This window comes from Artemia sp. Qi Xiang Cuo, chromosome 9 (genome assembly GCF_049724085.1).
Source record: "Artemia sp. Qi Xiang Cuo chromosome 9, ASM4972408v1, whole genome shotgun sequence".
NCBI classification, from domain to species: domain Eukaryota; kingdom Metazoa; phylum Arthropoda; class Branchiopoda; order Anostraca; family Artemiidae; genus Artemia; species Artemia sp. Qi Xiang Cuo.
The window spans coordinates 38,901,181-38,917,598 of record NC_142802.1 but is presented as its reverse complement, the minus strand read 5'-3'; the positions used below and the strand labels follow the sequence as shown (position 1 = coordinate 38,917,598).

Genomic DNA, 16,418 nt, shown 5'->3' with positions numbered 1-16,418 from the left:
CTTAAGGATTCTCTTTTCTTCTTCTGTAATTCCACAAAAATAGCAAATGTAAATTATTTAAAGTGTGCGTTAAGGAATGCTATTGCACGTTATTAACAGACTTAAATTCTCGTGTCAAAACGTGATTTGTTGCCATAACTCTCCATCAGGAGACTGTGTAGTCTGCTCTCATCTACAGTACCTGTCTTTACTACCCTGGAAATGAATTTTTATGTAAAGCGCTGTTGAATGTGCGGGATTTTGGGGAAAATCCAGTGTTTAAGCTTAATTATGCCCTTGTTTAAGCATGGAGTCTTTTAAGGAAAAAATTAAAGAATTTAATTGAAAATAAAAAAAATTCCAACTTAAAACATGAAAAAATAGTTTGATACTCCTGTGATTCTTAGAGTTTGTCGCTTCTTATTCGATTTTCATTTTTGTAGATAGAAGGATAAATAACTATTTAAGAACAAAACTACGTCCACAGCCTCACGTTTAGACAATTCCCCCTCCCCCTCCCTTGTTGTTAAGGTTATAGGCTATACTATATATATGCCTATTTACTAAAACGAAAAAAAGCCGACTAGTGAAAAGAAAAGGAAAAGAAAAGGCAAATACATCTTCATACATCAACTGATAATGAACAAAATGCAAACTTTGTTTTTCTGCAAGATTCTCCAAAGATTACCCAGGTTATATTGACACTCGACATAAGTTGCGAAAAATCAGAACCTGAAGCTTTTTTAAACCGCTTCTTCGAGTTGCGATAACACTTAAAACCTTCGTCTGTTGGTGGCCTATCACAATCTAGCCATATTTTATACCAAAACTTGGCTTTTTCATTCTCTCCTTTGACATGAGGATTACTCCAGCCTGGTTTTTGGGTCCCAATTCCAATTCTTTGTCTAAGTTCACTTTGCACTTCGGCATATTTGAGGCAGTAATAATTCTTCTGTGAAGATTTTCAGAGTAACAAGATCATGATATGCACTATGGGCTAGTAAATGAAGTGGCGCCGTGATTTTCATCAGAGCGCCATCAAGCGCTTCCCGGAACACATCCTTTTTACCTTTTTCCAGTCTGCTTTAACATACCAATAAGATGAGGAGAGGGGCTCAATTTTGAGCAAGTTATCGTAAGTTTTCTTCCTAAGTCATCACTACAGCTGATTCAAAATCAACCAAAACAGTTAGGTAAGGGGCATGTTTCTTAAGAAAGGGTCTAGCTCTTAGGTTGAGAGGGTTGCACTGTTGATAAATGTAAAGCTTTCTGACTTAAGCACAATTTGGGCAGAATCTGGGAGACAGGAGAATAAGATAGCAAAGAAACCGCTAGATGAAGACGTGTTGCAATTAAAATCACCGTACAACATTTATCGGTCCTTCTTTAGGTGTCTATTAAGCAGCCTCCCTAATCTTGAGCAAGCACTAGGGAATCTCTTCTCAGACACCACATTTTTGTAATTAATCGACGATAGACCAAGATTAAAAGGAAGCCACATGATCCCGGTATGTTAATGGCTACACAATAATCGTACATTTCGACAAGCTTCATTCAAAGTCTTCAATTACCAGTTATTACTATTCTCCTTATCGGTCCCCTCAGCTCACTATCCTGCTTCATATGTCTGACAATATAGTCACGACCGTTTACACGATTGAGCAACAGCGTATTCGCTTCAGTGATCAGATTTTGTTGTCAACAAACCACGTCATATTTGCTCGAGCATCGTGGTTGCAGCGGTAGATACAACCAAAAAAAGGGCGAACCTCAGCCAATAGTAACCCAAATTTAATTATTTGGAAGCCAAATCAGATCGAAATTAAAAGTACATCATTGGAATATTTATGGCCGAAAATCCCATCCATGAAACTTGGAAAATTACTTTTTTGAATGGGAAGCACTTATGTGGCTTTTTTTTTCACTGCTAGTGGGCACTGGAACATCATAGAGAGCTTTTGTAATTAACAAAACACAATATTTAAAATAGCTTTAATTTTTTGACAAAAAACTGTATACGACTGACGTCAAAATTATAGGTTACAACCATAATTTTAAATAAAAACGATGCGGCCTCTATATAAAATAAAAATGCTTGTTTTCTTCCAGTACCATTGTGGTTGTAGGGATAGCTGAGCTATAGCTTACTAAAGAATGAACCACTGCTCGTGGTGACGCAAAATTTTACTATAAGACATAATAAAAGATAACCCGCATGGATTATATCCAAACATATCATAACATTAAATACAATAATACATCATTTATCAGTAGTTACTATAATACAATGGCTATGGGACTCTTCTGTGGAGATGGAGGATTGAAGTTCAACTCACTCGGTATTACTACTTCATCCTCTGTGAATCTTATAGCTATTTTGGATTCTGTACTTTTTAATGGTCCACCAGACTGCCATTCCTGAGAATTGAGACTGGAGCCCCAATGGCAAGACATTTTCCAATCATTGTAATCTAATCAAGGATGAACCACGGCTCGTAGTAACCCAAAATGTTACTATAAGACACAATAAAAAAATAACCCGTGTGGTTTCTAACCAAACGCATTACAATGATAAACATGATAATACATCTTTTATCAACAGTTACTATAGTGCAGCGGCTATGGAATTCTCTTCTGGAGAAGGAGGATTGAAATTCAAGTCGCTCTATCGTAACACTGCATGCTTGCTGAATCTTCCGAAATCATTGTTTCTGAAATCTTCTAATCGTTCTAATTAAATGAGCCTTGTGTTTTATGAGTCGTTATTACAGAATTGGAACAAAATTCAGATGTTAGCGTAAAGAATGAGGTGTTGAGGAGGGAGCAACCCCCTTCATATACGTAATAAAATCTGTTCGTTTTAACTTTTCATGTTTTGAGATAGAGATATACATTTATTAAAAAAGAAAACAAACACTATTCGCCTTTCGCCTGCCAAGAAAGACAATAAGCTTGAAAGGGCAAGCGAGGGTTGCCCTTTACTTTCAGTTAAAAACTTGTTGTTGTTTTTTAAATTTGATGTCCGATGTTTTTTCAGATAATGCCCAGAAATCTGGCTCCGCATCCACGGAAAAATTTCCCCTCTACACGGAAAGATTCTCTAGACAATTCAAATTAAAGTGAAAATTTACTTCGGACAATTACCCTTGACATCTCTACACATGAAATTGCATCGTGAAAGAGAAAGCAAGGCAAATAAAGGGAATTTCGTATAGGAATTCTGGCATATTCCACCAGTGTAAAATTTCCCCTGAAAACTTCACCCCCCTGAAACTTCCCTCCCCATGGAAAACTTTTCCCGTGGAAAATCCCCCCCCCAGCAGAAACTTCACCACCACCTTCACCCAAAAATGTATGCAAACTTCCCAATAACAAATACTATACATAAACAATGGGCAAAATTTATAACTTAATGACCTTCCCCGGGGGCTTTGGGGGTCATGTTTTCCCCTAAAGGCATAGTTTTAGACCTTTCAACTATGCTAAACGAAATGGCTATGTAAAAATTTTGATCGGATGATCTTGGGGGGAAAGGGGAGTGGGAGAGGGGCTAGTTACATCTAATCTTTTTGGTTACTTAAAAAGGGCGCTAGAACTTTTAATTTCCGTTCAAATGAGCCCTCTCCCGGTGTTCTAGGACCATTGTTTTGTTATGATTGCTCCTGGAAAAAAAAAACAAATAAACACGCATCCGTGATCTTTCTTCTGGCAAAAAATACAAAATTCCACGTTTTTGCAGATAGGGGCTTGAAACCTCTACAGTAAGGCTCTCTGATACGTGGGATCTGATGGTGTGATTTCCATTGAGATTATTTGGTCTTTAAGGGGTGTTTCGTCCCTTTTTTGAAAATCAGGCAAATTTTCTCAGGCTCGCAGTTTTTGATGGGTAACATTAAGCTTAATGAGTATTATAATTTTGGAATCAGTACAATTAGCCGATTTTAGATATATATCTATTGACATCAAAATTCTGTTTTTTAGAGTTTCGGTTACTATTGACCCGCGTCGCTCCTTACTTGCAGTTCGTTACAACGAACCGTTTAAAGTAGTCATAGTGAGTAGTTTTAAGACTCGTGTAACGTTTTATTTTTACTTTACAGCATTAAGAATCGATCGGGCTTTAAATTTGTTTTATATTTGAATATTTATATTTGAATTTCCTGTGCACATCAAACAGAAAATATTATTCAAAGGTTCTGGAAATATAGTCCTTGTGGGTAAGATCAGAAAAAATGATTCGTTTAAAAATCATATTTGTGTGTGTTTTATAGATTTTTTTATACCAGCATTTTTGTTCATTGGAGTGTCTTAGAAATTCTGTTTAGTTCATTTAGAGTCTCCTTTTACCGGTCTTAGAAATTAGTTTTCGGTTTATGCCAAAATTTGCTCAGTGTATTTTCGCGATTGAGGCAAAATAGTATTTTCCGTATGAAAATTTCTGATTAAAGTCTGCAAGTAGAAATGGACTATAGAGACGATCGGAATTTTAGTATGGTTTTATTTGACTATTTTATTTAAGACTCTTTGAGTCTTTTTTGTCCTTAAGCAATTTTGCTCTTTTACTCTTTTTTATTTAAGTCAAACAAGATCCGATCCCAGAAGAATTGTGGAGCTGTTGGCATCATTACAAAACAAAAGAAGAGTGAAGACAATCGGTGGTGATAACTTTACGAGAATGACCAAAAATGAAGCTAATATTAAGGTAGCTGTATTACTTTTCCTTGAAAGTAAGTAAATTGTACACAGCCAATGTTTCTTAGAGATCAAAAGAGGCACAGATCACTCAATTATTCGTGGCCCCTGGGTTTCTCGTACTCGCATGAGTCTTTCAAAAAGAGGCCGTTTTGATATAACTTTTTAGAAATTAATAGCGTGCCCTTATATATGCTGGGAATATGGGTAAGAACTGCAGCAACGCCTTGCATGAGAAGGAAACAAAATAATGAGTACGTATTACAAAGTTTAGCTTATGTATGGAGAGTGTTTATTTCAACTCGACCACTACTGCTACTACTACTAACAACTTTCTTCAGTACTAAGCTGCATGAGGCCAACACAGCTATGTACGCTTCTCCTTCATTCCAATCTATTCAAAGCCTCCATCTTTACACCCTCTCAAGAAGTTTCTATTTCCCTTAAATGTTTCCTTACGACATCGTCCCACCCAGGGCCGGATTAAGGGCGACTGGAGGGATTGGGCCCAATTGGGCCCCGCGATGCCATCAAAGTGAACAATTATTTTCGAAATTGTGAAATGCTTTTAACAATTTCATTAAGCGTTGCTTCTGGAGAGAGATCATTTTCCAGGCCAAAACCAATAAAAAAAAAACACCTGATATCAACAATAATCAGGACAGACTAAATAGTTAAGCAATTATGTTGATTAAAAGTGAAGACACAAGGAAAATAGATTTAAAACCGTTTTAGACGCATTTGCAGGACAAAAATTTAGAAATATGTACATTCACGTGCCCATATTCTCTGATGTAAATTTCAAAAGGCATTTTCATAACATCTAGTTACACAAACGTAAATAAATGTAAGCACAAAATGAGCACAAAGAAGAAAAGAGGACAAAACCTTAAGCTCAAAATGAACAAACTGGACCATCAAATGAGGAAAGATCCAGAGAACGACCTAAAAAATGTTAATGTGTGACGAGTGATAATGAACAACCTAGATCATGAAAAGTGACAAGACCAATCCAAGCAGCTAAGGCAAAAGGCACTGAAAAATGTCCGAAGCAACGATAAACGAAAATAAAGATCAAAGAGATATGTAGTTAGAATATTAGCGAAACCGACAGTTAGAACAAGTCAAAAACGAAATTGAGAACTTAGAAATACGCAGTTAAAAGATAAATGGCAGCGAGAATCACAACAAAACAAAACTGAAAGTGAAGAACAAACAAAATATGCAGTTTCAAGAGATATGACAATGAGAATCGGAACGAATCAAAATGAAAATGAAGAACAGAGAAATGAGAGGTTAGAAGACATACGACCGCGAGAACAAAGAAATTTGCTGTTAGAAGATAATCAGCAGCGAGAATTACATGCAACAGAACGTGTCAAAAGTGAAAGGGAAGATCAAATTGTATGGTTAGCAGACACGCTAAAGCGAGTATCAGAAAGTGTCAAAAATGACAGTGAAGAATAAGAAACTGTGCTGTTAAAGGACAACAAGAATCAGAACAAGTCAAAAATGAAAGTGCAGAGAAAAAAATATTATGTTAGAAGAACAGGCCCATCACAATCTTCGATGCTAACTAACGGTGGTGTAAAACCTAGTAAAAACCTATAAAGATGCCGTAAGCTACGCAAGTGTTATTTACAAGTCACTGGGGCCCTTCAACTCTATATGTATTTGCTGTGAGTCCTCCATTATCTCGCAGCAAAAGTAGCCAACAAAGATGAGTAACTTGGGGACATCTGCCTGCTTAGTTGAATTGCAATACTGCATCAACAATTTTTTAAATGAATTTGTTTGGCCTGCTATAGGACATCACTTGCTTTCTAAAGAGTGTCACAAACAAATACGAAACTGGAACTCTTGTTTTGCTTTAACTTTATTCAACGCAAGCTATGATCCAACAAAAAATAGTCGTAATGTTTTAAGCTTCAAAACAGCAGGATAAAATTATCACAGAATCAATTTAGTGGCATATTCATCTCAGATTTCTGAGAGCGATTTTGAACTGTATTCGTATGGTACAGATTACTGTTTAGACCCCAAATGGAGATGTTAAAGTATACCTTTCACATCTTTCAAATTATTACATCGCTTGTAACCCAATACATCTCATGAAATAACCATTGTGAAACACAAGAAGCTATGCTGAGGGTTACAGGAAAATGCAATACATATATATATATATATATATATATATATATATATATATATATATATATATATATATATATATATATATATATATATATATATAATATATATATATATATATTTATATAATATTTAGAGGGGGGCCCGCAAAAAAAATCCAATAGGGCCCTACACTTAGTCGATCCGGCCCTGGTCCCACCCCATTCTGGGACGAGCCGCTTTTCTTTTGGCCCTAGAAGGTTGCCCGACAAGGATAAACTTTGGTAATCCGTCATCCTTCATTTGCAGGACGTGTCCTAGCCATCTCATCTTTGCTCTCATTATAGCCCAAGAAAGCGGGACTGAACCACATTTTCTTTACAGCTTACTATTTGAGATACGGTCAGTCAGTGGGGTACCCAGAACAATCCGTGAGCAATTTCTCTGGCGAACATGTAGCAACTCCTCTTCCGTTTTTGAAGCGCCCATGCTTCAGAACCATACTTGACCACTGTCAGCACTGTAGCTTCCAATATTCTAATCTTGGTTTGCAGACTTATCTTCCTATTCTTCTAAACTTTTTTCAACTGTGAAAAAAACACCCTGGGCCTCGGTCATTCTACTTTTAACATCTTCAGTGCACCCACCGTGTTTAGTTCTTCACTAATAATACTACCTAGGTATGAAGCTGTCCAGTTGATCGATCTCGTCCATTAAATATAAAATATACCTTAGGTTGGCTGAGAAGCAAATTGCCTTGTCTGCAATGGAGAGATAGGGTTTGAGCCAATAAGGATTTTGGTGTCAGCTTCAGGTATTTATGCAGGAACAGTTGATTGGTAAAGGAAAAAGGTAAAAGATGCTGCATCAGATTTGAGAGTCCGTGCCAATGGTTCTTATCTCCTGGGGGTGACTCATCCTTTACTGTCGTTCACTCTTCCTGTTTACCTTCTCCAGATTTCTCCAAGTACCCGTTTTGGAGTCAGCATCCTTGTTTTTTCTTCAAAGAAAGTTATGCGCGTTATCAAGTACTGTAAAGTATTTTTGAACAAGGTGTGACTTTTCTCCTGGATACCGGTAACTCCAAGTCCAGAGGGTCTGGGACGTCTCCTAGAGTCTTTAATGGATAATTTCTTTTATTTTCAGTGTAATTCACATGTTTCTTTTTAAAATACCTCCTCTCCCCAGAAATTAATTCTATATGCGTGGCTATGTCTCCTGAAACTTCTTAATTTGTTGCTTTTCTCCTGTATTAATTTCTAAAATCCCCCTCCCCCTCCTGGGTCCTTTCAGTTCTTTTTGAGCTGACTGAAGTTAGAGACCCCTCAACACAAATAAATGGCATTTCCTTCCGGCCAAATTATTAACATTTTCTGGATATTCAATTAACGGGCTAGTTAGTTATGAATCCTATCATGTAGTACCTTTCATAAATTGTAAAATCTCTTTTTCAATAAATTCTCTGAATTTGGTATTCAACAGTTTTGATAATTTTGTATTCAACCTAATTTTTCATATATACCCTCGAATTTAAATTAAAGTTGTTATTTTACATGTGAGGAAAATTTTCCAGGGTGAATGGTTGGAGAGAGGGGAGGGGGGGGGGGGTATCCACATTAAAATGAATCTGAACTTTAATCAGTCTGGGATTAGCTCTGTTGTGGAAAGTATAACATTTGAAAATGTATTTTTCAATTTTTGGAAACTCGATTTCCCAATGAATAGAGTCGTTGAGAGGGGGGGATATTAATGCACGGGGGGAGGGAATTTTCTGTGACGCAGAATTTTCCGGGGATTTTTTCGCGGAGGGGGAGTTTTTCGGGGAGAATTTCCTTTGAATCTCCTTTCTTTTGAGATCACAGCATCACGCGATGGGTAATATGAGTACGCGATGGGTCCCATCATCCGTTTCTTGTGCAAATAAACGTTAAAATACATATTTAATGATTCTGTAGTAGCTTTAACAATTTTTGATGCAAAAGTGTGTTTATTCATGTAAATATGATTTAAAATGGGGTAAAATAAAATTACCTTCGTGTGGCCCATGAGTCGAAAATATAGTCTCCAAAATATAGTCCGATTTTTTTTTATGCATACTCAAGTACTGCTAAGCACTTTCGAACTAGGTGTGTGACTCATTTTTCATATAAATAAGTAGTTCCGCTTTCAGGTTGTCCCCTCATCCCTCCCCCCACCTTCTGAAATCTCTAGTATATATTTTCATATATTTTAGTGTAAGGCTTCTCAAGCCTTCCTTGTTTCTTTACTGGTTGAGAAACATGAATGAAATTAGGATTTAAGCTTTTTTCTGCAAGTATATGTATTGTTCTAATAATTGAAAGAAAAAATTACAGCATGGGATAAATATGCCTTTATGGGTAGTATACTTGTGCGTCCAGATCTTTTAAAATGCCTTTTTTTGAAGCATTAGAAAACATCCAAGTTTGAAATAGGTTCAAGAGCACACAATACGCCTTACTTGGTGTAGAATTGGCCCATCAGTTACCAAACTATTTTTCCACTCATAGGGCTAAACCGAAGATGGTCAACTGTTTAATATTATTTTCGTTATTCTTTAGAGAAAATGACGCTTTATATTTTACGCATTGTCGATCTTAGTGTTTTTTTTCCAGGTTTAATTTTGTTAAATGATAATCTTCTGATTTGCAGATTTACATTGTGGACGATTTATTTCATCCAGCCAAGGTAAAATTAAAAAGAAGTTCCTTTGCACTACACAGCAATCTTAGAAAAATCGTCGTAACTTAGATTAGTTAGAGTAAATATGAAATTAGTCTTGCACTAAGTAATATCGCTTTAAGTTAAAGTATAATGGCAATTTTAATGCATTGCCCACTAATTGAAAAATTTCAGCGGAATAAAAAAAAAGTCAGAGACAACAAAAGAAAGTATAACCAGAAAAAACAGGAAAAAATAATTCATTACTTCCTTGAAATTAAAATCTGGAAGAATAAAATTTTTTTTAAAAAGACCATGAAATAATTTAATTTAATAATACAAAGAAAAGCTTAGTCTTCACCTACATTTTCGAAAGCTACCAGCAAATTTGTTTTTATTGCATTTTATTTAGTACTAATTGTTGCTTCAAAATCTATGCTCAGCAACTAAGTTGATCTATTCATAGCACTCAAAACTGGTGTTTGTCGAAAACTATATCTTGTTCCACTTAAGTTCCTATTCTGAAGCCATCTAAGATCAACCTCAGCGACTGTGAATATGGCGACGGTGCGTTCTATCCCACCAATCAGTATTATTTTTTTTTATTATCTTTTTTTTTACTATATATCTCGATACTTTTATGTTTTTCTCTAATTTTTTATTTGATTTTTCGTCGTTTGGGTAGTTTACTTTGATCGCTTTTCTCGATCTCCTCCTTTGTTTCTAATGTCTATCCTTTCCTCTTGCCTTTCGTAACAGTTCCTTTACATTTACCTAAAAATTTACGATATCCCCCGATCAGTCACACATGAATGGGGGCCTTCATGGCTGTGCACCCCCTCCTTAAAAAATCTTAACACTTTTTCTATGTTTTTAATATTTTAGTCAGTTCCCCTCCCCCTTATGTTTTTTTGTAATTGTCTGCCACGACATCTGATCAGATGTAATACCCCCCCCCCCCCGAGACATCTGATCAGAATTTTAAGATAACAATTTTGTGTATAATTGTCTGAAAGGCTCAACAAATATGCCTCTGGGGATGGCGTGGCCTCCATAGCCCCTGGGGCACGGGCGGTAAATGATAAAATTTACTGATTTTTTACTTGTAGATTTTAAAATAGAACATGGGGCATGTCAAATCGTTAATGTCCGATTAGTTTGATACTTTCAAAGATCATTCTTTGTGCCAAGAAAATCATAAATTTTGTTGGGAGTTGGAAAGGGGGGCTAGAGGACCGTGAAGTAGGCTACACGGCTTTTTGCTCCAGATTACTTGTGTCTCGAGTGAGGTCTTACGGATCGTTCCGTAGGCCAAGATTCCTAGAGTTTCCCAGGAGCTTACTTTGGAAACGACAAGCGTACTTGAATAGTTGGTTGAGGTCTTCAAAATTATCTGTGAAATAAAAGGCTTTCCCGCTCAATAAGTATGGCTTATTGAGCAAACGAATAAAACTCGATTGACATTCTTATTTATCCTCAGGTTAAATTAAAACCCAGTTGATCATAGTTTCATGAGCCGCTTCTGTTTGATTAGTTTGCAAAAATTCACGTACAACTTTTCTTTGGCATCTTATAATTTTGCTTGTTTTTTTTTTTACATCATTATCGTAAGTATTTTAATTATTTATTAGAGAGAGCGAGAGAGAGAGAGGGAGAGAGAGAGAGAGAGAGAGAGAGAGAGAGAGAGAGAGAGAGAGAGAGAGAGAGAGAGAGAGAGAGAGAGAGAGAGAGAGAGAGAGAGAGAAATGTATTAAACAAAACAAAACAAGATAGCATAAAATACATAACAACCACCAAAAATTAGTAACACTCACTGTGTCTGTAAAGACCTCAGTGAGGTCTGTTCTCGTTATTGTTTTATACACATTACCTCCCCAACCTTATTTATTAATAATTAAGCCTTTGAATATACAAAAAAGACGATATGTCATCTTTTAGGCTGTTCAAGAGGTGCCACAAGTAAATCCCTATAAATATTATTTATTAATAATTAATCACTTAAGGTTTATGTTCCTCTAAAACAAGAGATTTTGCGACAAGCATGTAACTGTGAATTGCTCCAAAATGGCAAGATGCTTATAACATTGGATTCATTGGTCTCAGATCTATCCGCTCACCTTGGCACGATTTTGATATTACTTAGAATTTTTCTTGTAGGAAGACCTGAAATTGTCTAAAAAATATGAAAATTGTCCCTTTTTCAACAATTTTCAACTAATACTCGAAGTATTTTCAGTTTAAAACCCCTGCACACCAGAATTCTAAAATTTAATGTGGTAAATGGATAGAACTGAATCTCAACTATGGAGCGATAGCAAAATTGTTGTCTTCCGTTGATAAATTAAACAGTAGGAGAGCAGAGAAGAAACATACCAAACTGACAAAAATAAAAAATAAACATCATATATTGTGTTTCAGATTGTTCGACAGATGCCAAGAATAATCAAATCTCAACAGCCAACTGTTGCAATCATTACAGCAAAATATTGTGAAAAGCTGGCTGTCGATGCCATGATAGATGACCTTGAAACTTTTGTTAGATTTAATACAGTTGGTAAGTCAGAATCGTAGCGACTCTTTTGGTTACTTGCAGCTGGACACACGCTCCATCTGCTCTCTCTGGTACCTAGGAGTTGACAGACTTTTGTTGTCTTTGGATTATAATCTGCCACAACGAATCCCATCCTCTCTCACGTCGGCGAAAGCCACAAAGGGGCTCCAGATAAGTCATGATCATGGTTAGTAATTTTTTTGCTTGGGTGTTTCTTTAAGGGCAGCGCCATACAGACTAATAACTTTTTCGTAAAATATTCTTTGGGTATCCGGCAGATTTTCCCAAACCGAGTGAGCCGGTGCTTCCTTGGGATATTTGCTGCGCTGGATTCCAGAAACCGTCGCTTTCTGGCCTCTTTATTTGACACCTTGTCAGTATATGGGAGATCTAAAATTCTCCGTAGGCGTCCGTGGTTAAAGACTAAGCGCCTCAGGAACCGTGGCTTTAATGGTCCAAGTTTGGATTCTGTGAAGTGTTTGCAAACAGCTGTCTGAAACATAAGATATTTAGACAACTAACGCAAGAACCAAACGGGAGCTATGTAAGCACAAGAAAAATGTGATAGTATTTAGGGTAGTGAGCCGAGCTCTGTTGCAGCTGTTGTTTTCAGAAGATAGCTGCGGATAAGGCCCAAGAAAGAACTACTTGAGCAAAAAGGGAATAATTGCAGGATTTGACTAAATCAAAACACACTATGTGCATGCAAGCTGTCAAAAGGGCGTGTCTCAGGAATTGAACAAAAGGAAATACGTGCACGCTACTACTAATACTACTACTATTACTACTGCTGCTGTTAGTACTACTACTACTCCAACTATACTTCTATTGCAACTAATACTGAGCCTAAAAATATTAAGATGCAAATATCAGGAATTGTTGATGGAGAAGTTAAACTAAATTGAAACTATGACTATACAGGTTATCAAAAGGGCAAATCGGCAATGTCATAGCAACAGCTAATTGTATTACGTTGAAACTTCCAAGGCTTGACGAGGGGATGCTCAACTGACCAAAAGGCAATATACTAATGCTACTGCGGCTACTAGTATTAGTGCTATTACTGTTAATGCTATTACATAATACTACTATTCCTACAACTAGCACTACCAGTACTTCTACTACTACTGTGACTACGATTATAATTGTGCCTAAGGGTTTGAAGGTGAAATTTTCAGGAAATATTGAGGAGGGAAGTTGAACTGAATCACTAAATGCCATCTGCATGAAGGTTGTCAAAAGGGCGTATCTGCAATATTTTAGGAACGGCTTGATGTGTGAAGTAGAAACTTACAGGACTGGTTATGGGGTGTGTACTGACCAAAAGGCAATATTTGCATACTATCACAGCTATTACTACTGCTAATCCTACTACTGCTACTACTATTGCTGCAACTAAAGCTAAGGATATTGAAGTGAAAATTTTGGGGAATTTTGAATTAGTGCTGAACTAAATCAAAACACATCATGTGCATACAGGTTGTCAAGAGGACGTATCAGCAATGCTTCGGGAACAGATTATAGCATTAGGTTGAAACTTTCAGGGTGTGTTGAGGGGTATGTCGAAGAAAGCCAAAGGTGCTATATGTATACTGTTACTAATGCTACTACTACAACAACTATTACTACTACGCAAGCTAAGGTTATTATGCTGAAGCTTTCAAAGAATGTTTAGGTAGACGTTGAACTAAATCAAAACGAACTATGAGCATGTAGATTGTCGAAGGGGTGTAACAGCAATATCTCAGAAACGGCTTATAATATCAAGTTGGAGCTTTCGGGGTATGTTTTGGCGGATGTAGAACTAACCAAGAGGCACTATGTGCATACTACTGCTACGGTTACTTTAACTAATGAGGCTAAAGGTGTTAAAGGGAAACTTTTAGGGAACGCCTAGGGGAGTTTCAATTAAACGAAAAAGCTATATGTAGGCAGGTTTTCAAAAGAGTATATAAGCAATATCACAGAAACTTTTAAAGTAGCTCATTCGATTGGAAGGTAAAATTTCTAGTGTCCTTTTTAAGAGTCAAAAGTAACTGGAGGATAAACAGCCCCCTCCCAAGCCCAATCATTCTCCAAATACATCCAATCAAAATTTGAATTTGTCATTGTGTCCAGCATAGGTCCAGTAACTTTGTCTCTAGGGATGTCAACCCACCACATTTTCAATAAATAAAAGTTCAAATAGGGATAAAATCCTTTTAATAGACAGTGTTTTTTATAACAGTGATAGAAATTCACAAAATTACCAGATATTTCGGTCACATATACAGTGACCGTCATCAGTAGTAAAACTACTGATGACGATACTACTGATGACGGTCACTGTATATGTGACCGAAATATCTGGTAATTTTTTGAATTTCTATCACTGTTATAAAAAACACTGTCTATTAAAAGGATTTTATCCCTATTTGAACTTTTATTTATCGTCATGGAAAGGCAGTGTGGTCTCCGAAATTATCTACACCACATTTTCGCAATTGCCCATCGTTTATATATAATATTTGTTATTGGGAAAGAAGGCATGTTTGCCCTTTGGTGTTTAAAAAGACCTAATGTGTTCAAGTAAAGCTTTCAGAGAATGTTGAGGGGAGTGTCTAACTAAATCAAGACATGTTGTGTGCATACAGGTTTTCAAGGGCGAGGAATGACTGAGAGTATTAAGCTGGAACTTTAAGGGAATGTTGAGGGAGATGATCAATTGACCAAGGGTATGTTAAGGGTGATTTCTAACTAGTTAGAAGGCACTATGTGTATGTTACCACTACTGCTACCATTACGACTGCTATGAATACTAGTTCTGCTAGGGTTAAGGGCATTAAGGTGAAACTTTTATTGAATATTTAGGGGGTTGTTGAAGCAAATAAAAACACGCTGTGAGTATTCAGGTTGCCAAAAGGATTTATGAACAATTTCTCAGGAATAGCTTAAAGTATTAAGTTGAAGCTTTCACAGCTTGTTGAAGGGGACGTTAAACTGCCCAAAAGGCGCTCTGTCAATACTGTTGCTACTGCTTCTACTATTACTGTTACTATTACTATTATTACTACGACTACAACTACCGGGGCTAAGGGTAGAAATTTGAAACTTTCAGGGAGTGTTTACGGGAATGTGGAACTAAATAAAAGCGCTCTCTACAAGCAGGCTGTCCAAAGGGTGTATCAACAGTATCCCAGGAATGGTCTAGGGTAATAAGCTGAAACTTTCAGGACATGTTAAGGGGGATGTTGAAGTAGGCGAAATGCAAAATATGCATACTAATACTACTGCTGCTGCTACAATTGCTACTACAACTACGACCTCTACTGCTACAGCTACTACTACGATGGCTACTAATAGTGCTACTGAAGTTAAGGGTGTTACAGTGAAACTTTCAGGGAATGTTGAAAAGGATTGTGAAGCATATTGAAACACGCTATGTGGATGTAAGTTATTAAAAGACAGTAACAGCTATATCTCAGGAACAGCTTAGAGTATTTAGTTGAAACTTTCAGTGCATGTTAAAGGGGTTGTTGAGCCAACAAAACATGCATACTGCTCAGGACTAAGAGTATTAAGAAGACATTTTCATACCCCAATGTTAGGCAGTATGTTAAACTAAATTGAAACACGCTGTATGTATGCAGGTTGTCAAATGGCAGTATCAGCCTATATCAAGAACAGCTTAGAGGATTAGGTTGGAACTTTCGGAGCATGCTTAGGGGTATGTTGAGCAAATAAAAATTCACTTTGTGCATACTACTGCTACTAGTAGTGGTACTACTACTACTACTACTGCTGTTGGTAGTAATATTACTAAGGCTAATGGCATTAACTTCAGGACTTCCAGGGACTTTTGAGGGGATGCTGGGCTAAATCAAAACACATTCTGCGCATGCAGGTTATCAACAGACACATCGTCTCAGAAACAGCTTAAAGTATTAAGTTGAAACGATCACGGCATGAGAAGGCGATGCGGCACTAGACTAAAAAGGAACATTGTGAATACCATTACTGCTTACAAGTAATGCTACTACTGTTATCACTAATACTACTCCTATTGCTCCTACTATTACTTGTGTTTGGATGTAGGGTTCAAAGGGTTTACCCTAGAATAGGGTATAAAATAAAAACTTTCACAGAAAGTTTATGTTGCTTTAAAACTAATTCAAAACGCAATGTGTGTATGCTGATTGCCAATAAGACGTCTCTGCACGACTGATCTCAAGAACTACTGAGGGTATTAAGTTGAAATTTCGAAGGCTACTTCTATTACTACTTCTGCTCTTACAATTGAACTAAATCAAAAGAGCGTAAGTGCATCCAGGTTATCAAAAGAGCATAGATACAATGTTTTTGGAATGGTAATAAGTCTTATTTTTGAGGAAAACTTAAGGAGGTATTA

General features: G+C 36.7%; 1 protein-coding gene across 3 annotated transcripts in view; it reads left to right on the top strand.

Moving 5' to 3' along the window:
* LOC148948633 (uncharacterized) overlaps positions 1–16,418 on the top strand; it is a 124,406-nt gene that overhangs the window by 89,408 nt on the left and 18,580 nt on the right. For all 3 annotated transcript variants that reach the window (XM_089094533.1, XM_089094531.1, XM_089094530.1), the window contains 2 exons: positions 4,558–4,681; positions 11,899–12,034. In XM_089094533.1, the coding sequence (XP_088950659.1) occupies positions 4,558–4,681; positions 11,899–12,034 (260 nt within the window). The remainder of the gene's footprint in view (positions 1–4,557; positions 4,682–11,898; positions 12,035–16,418) is intronic.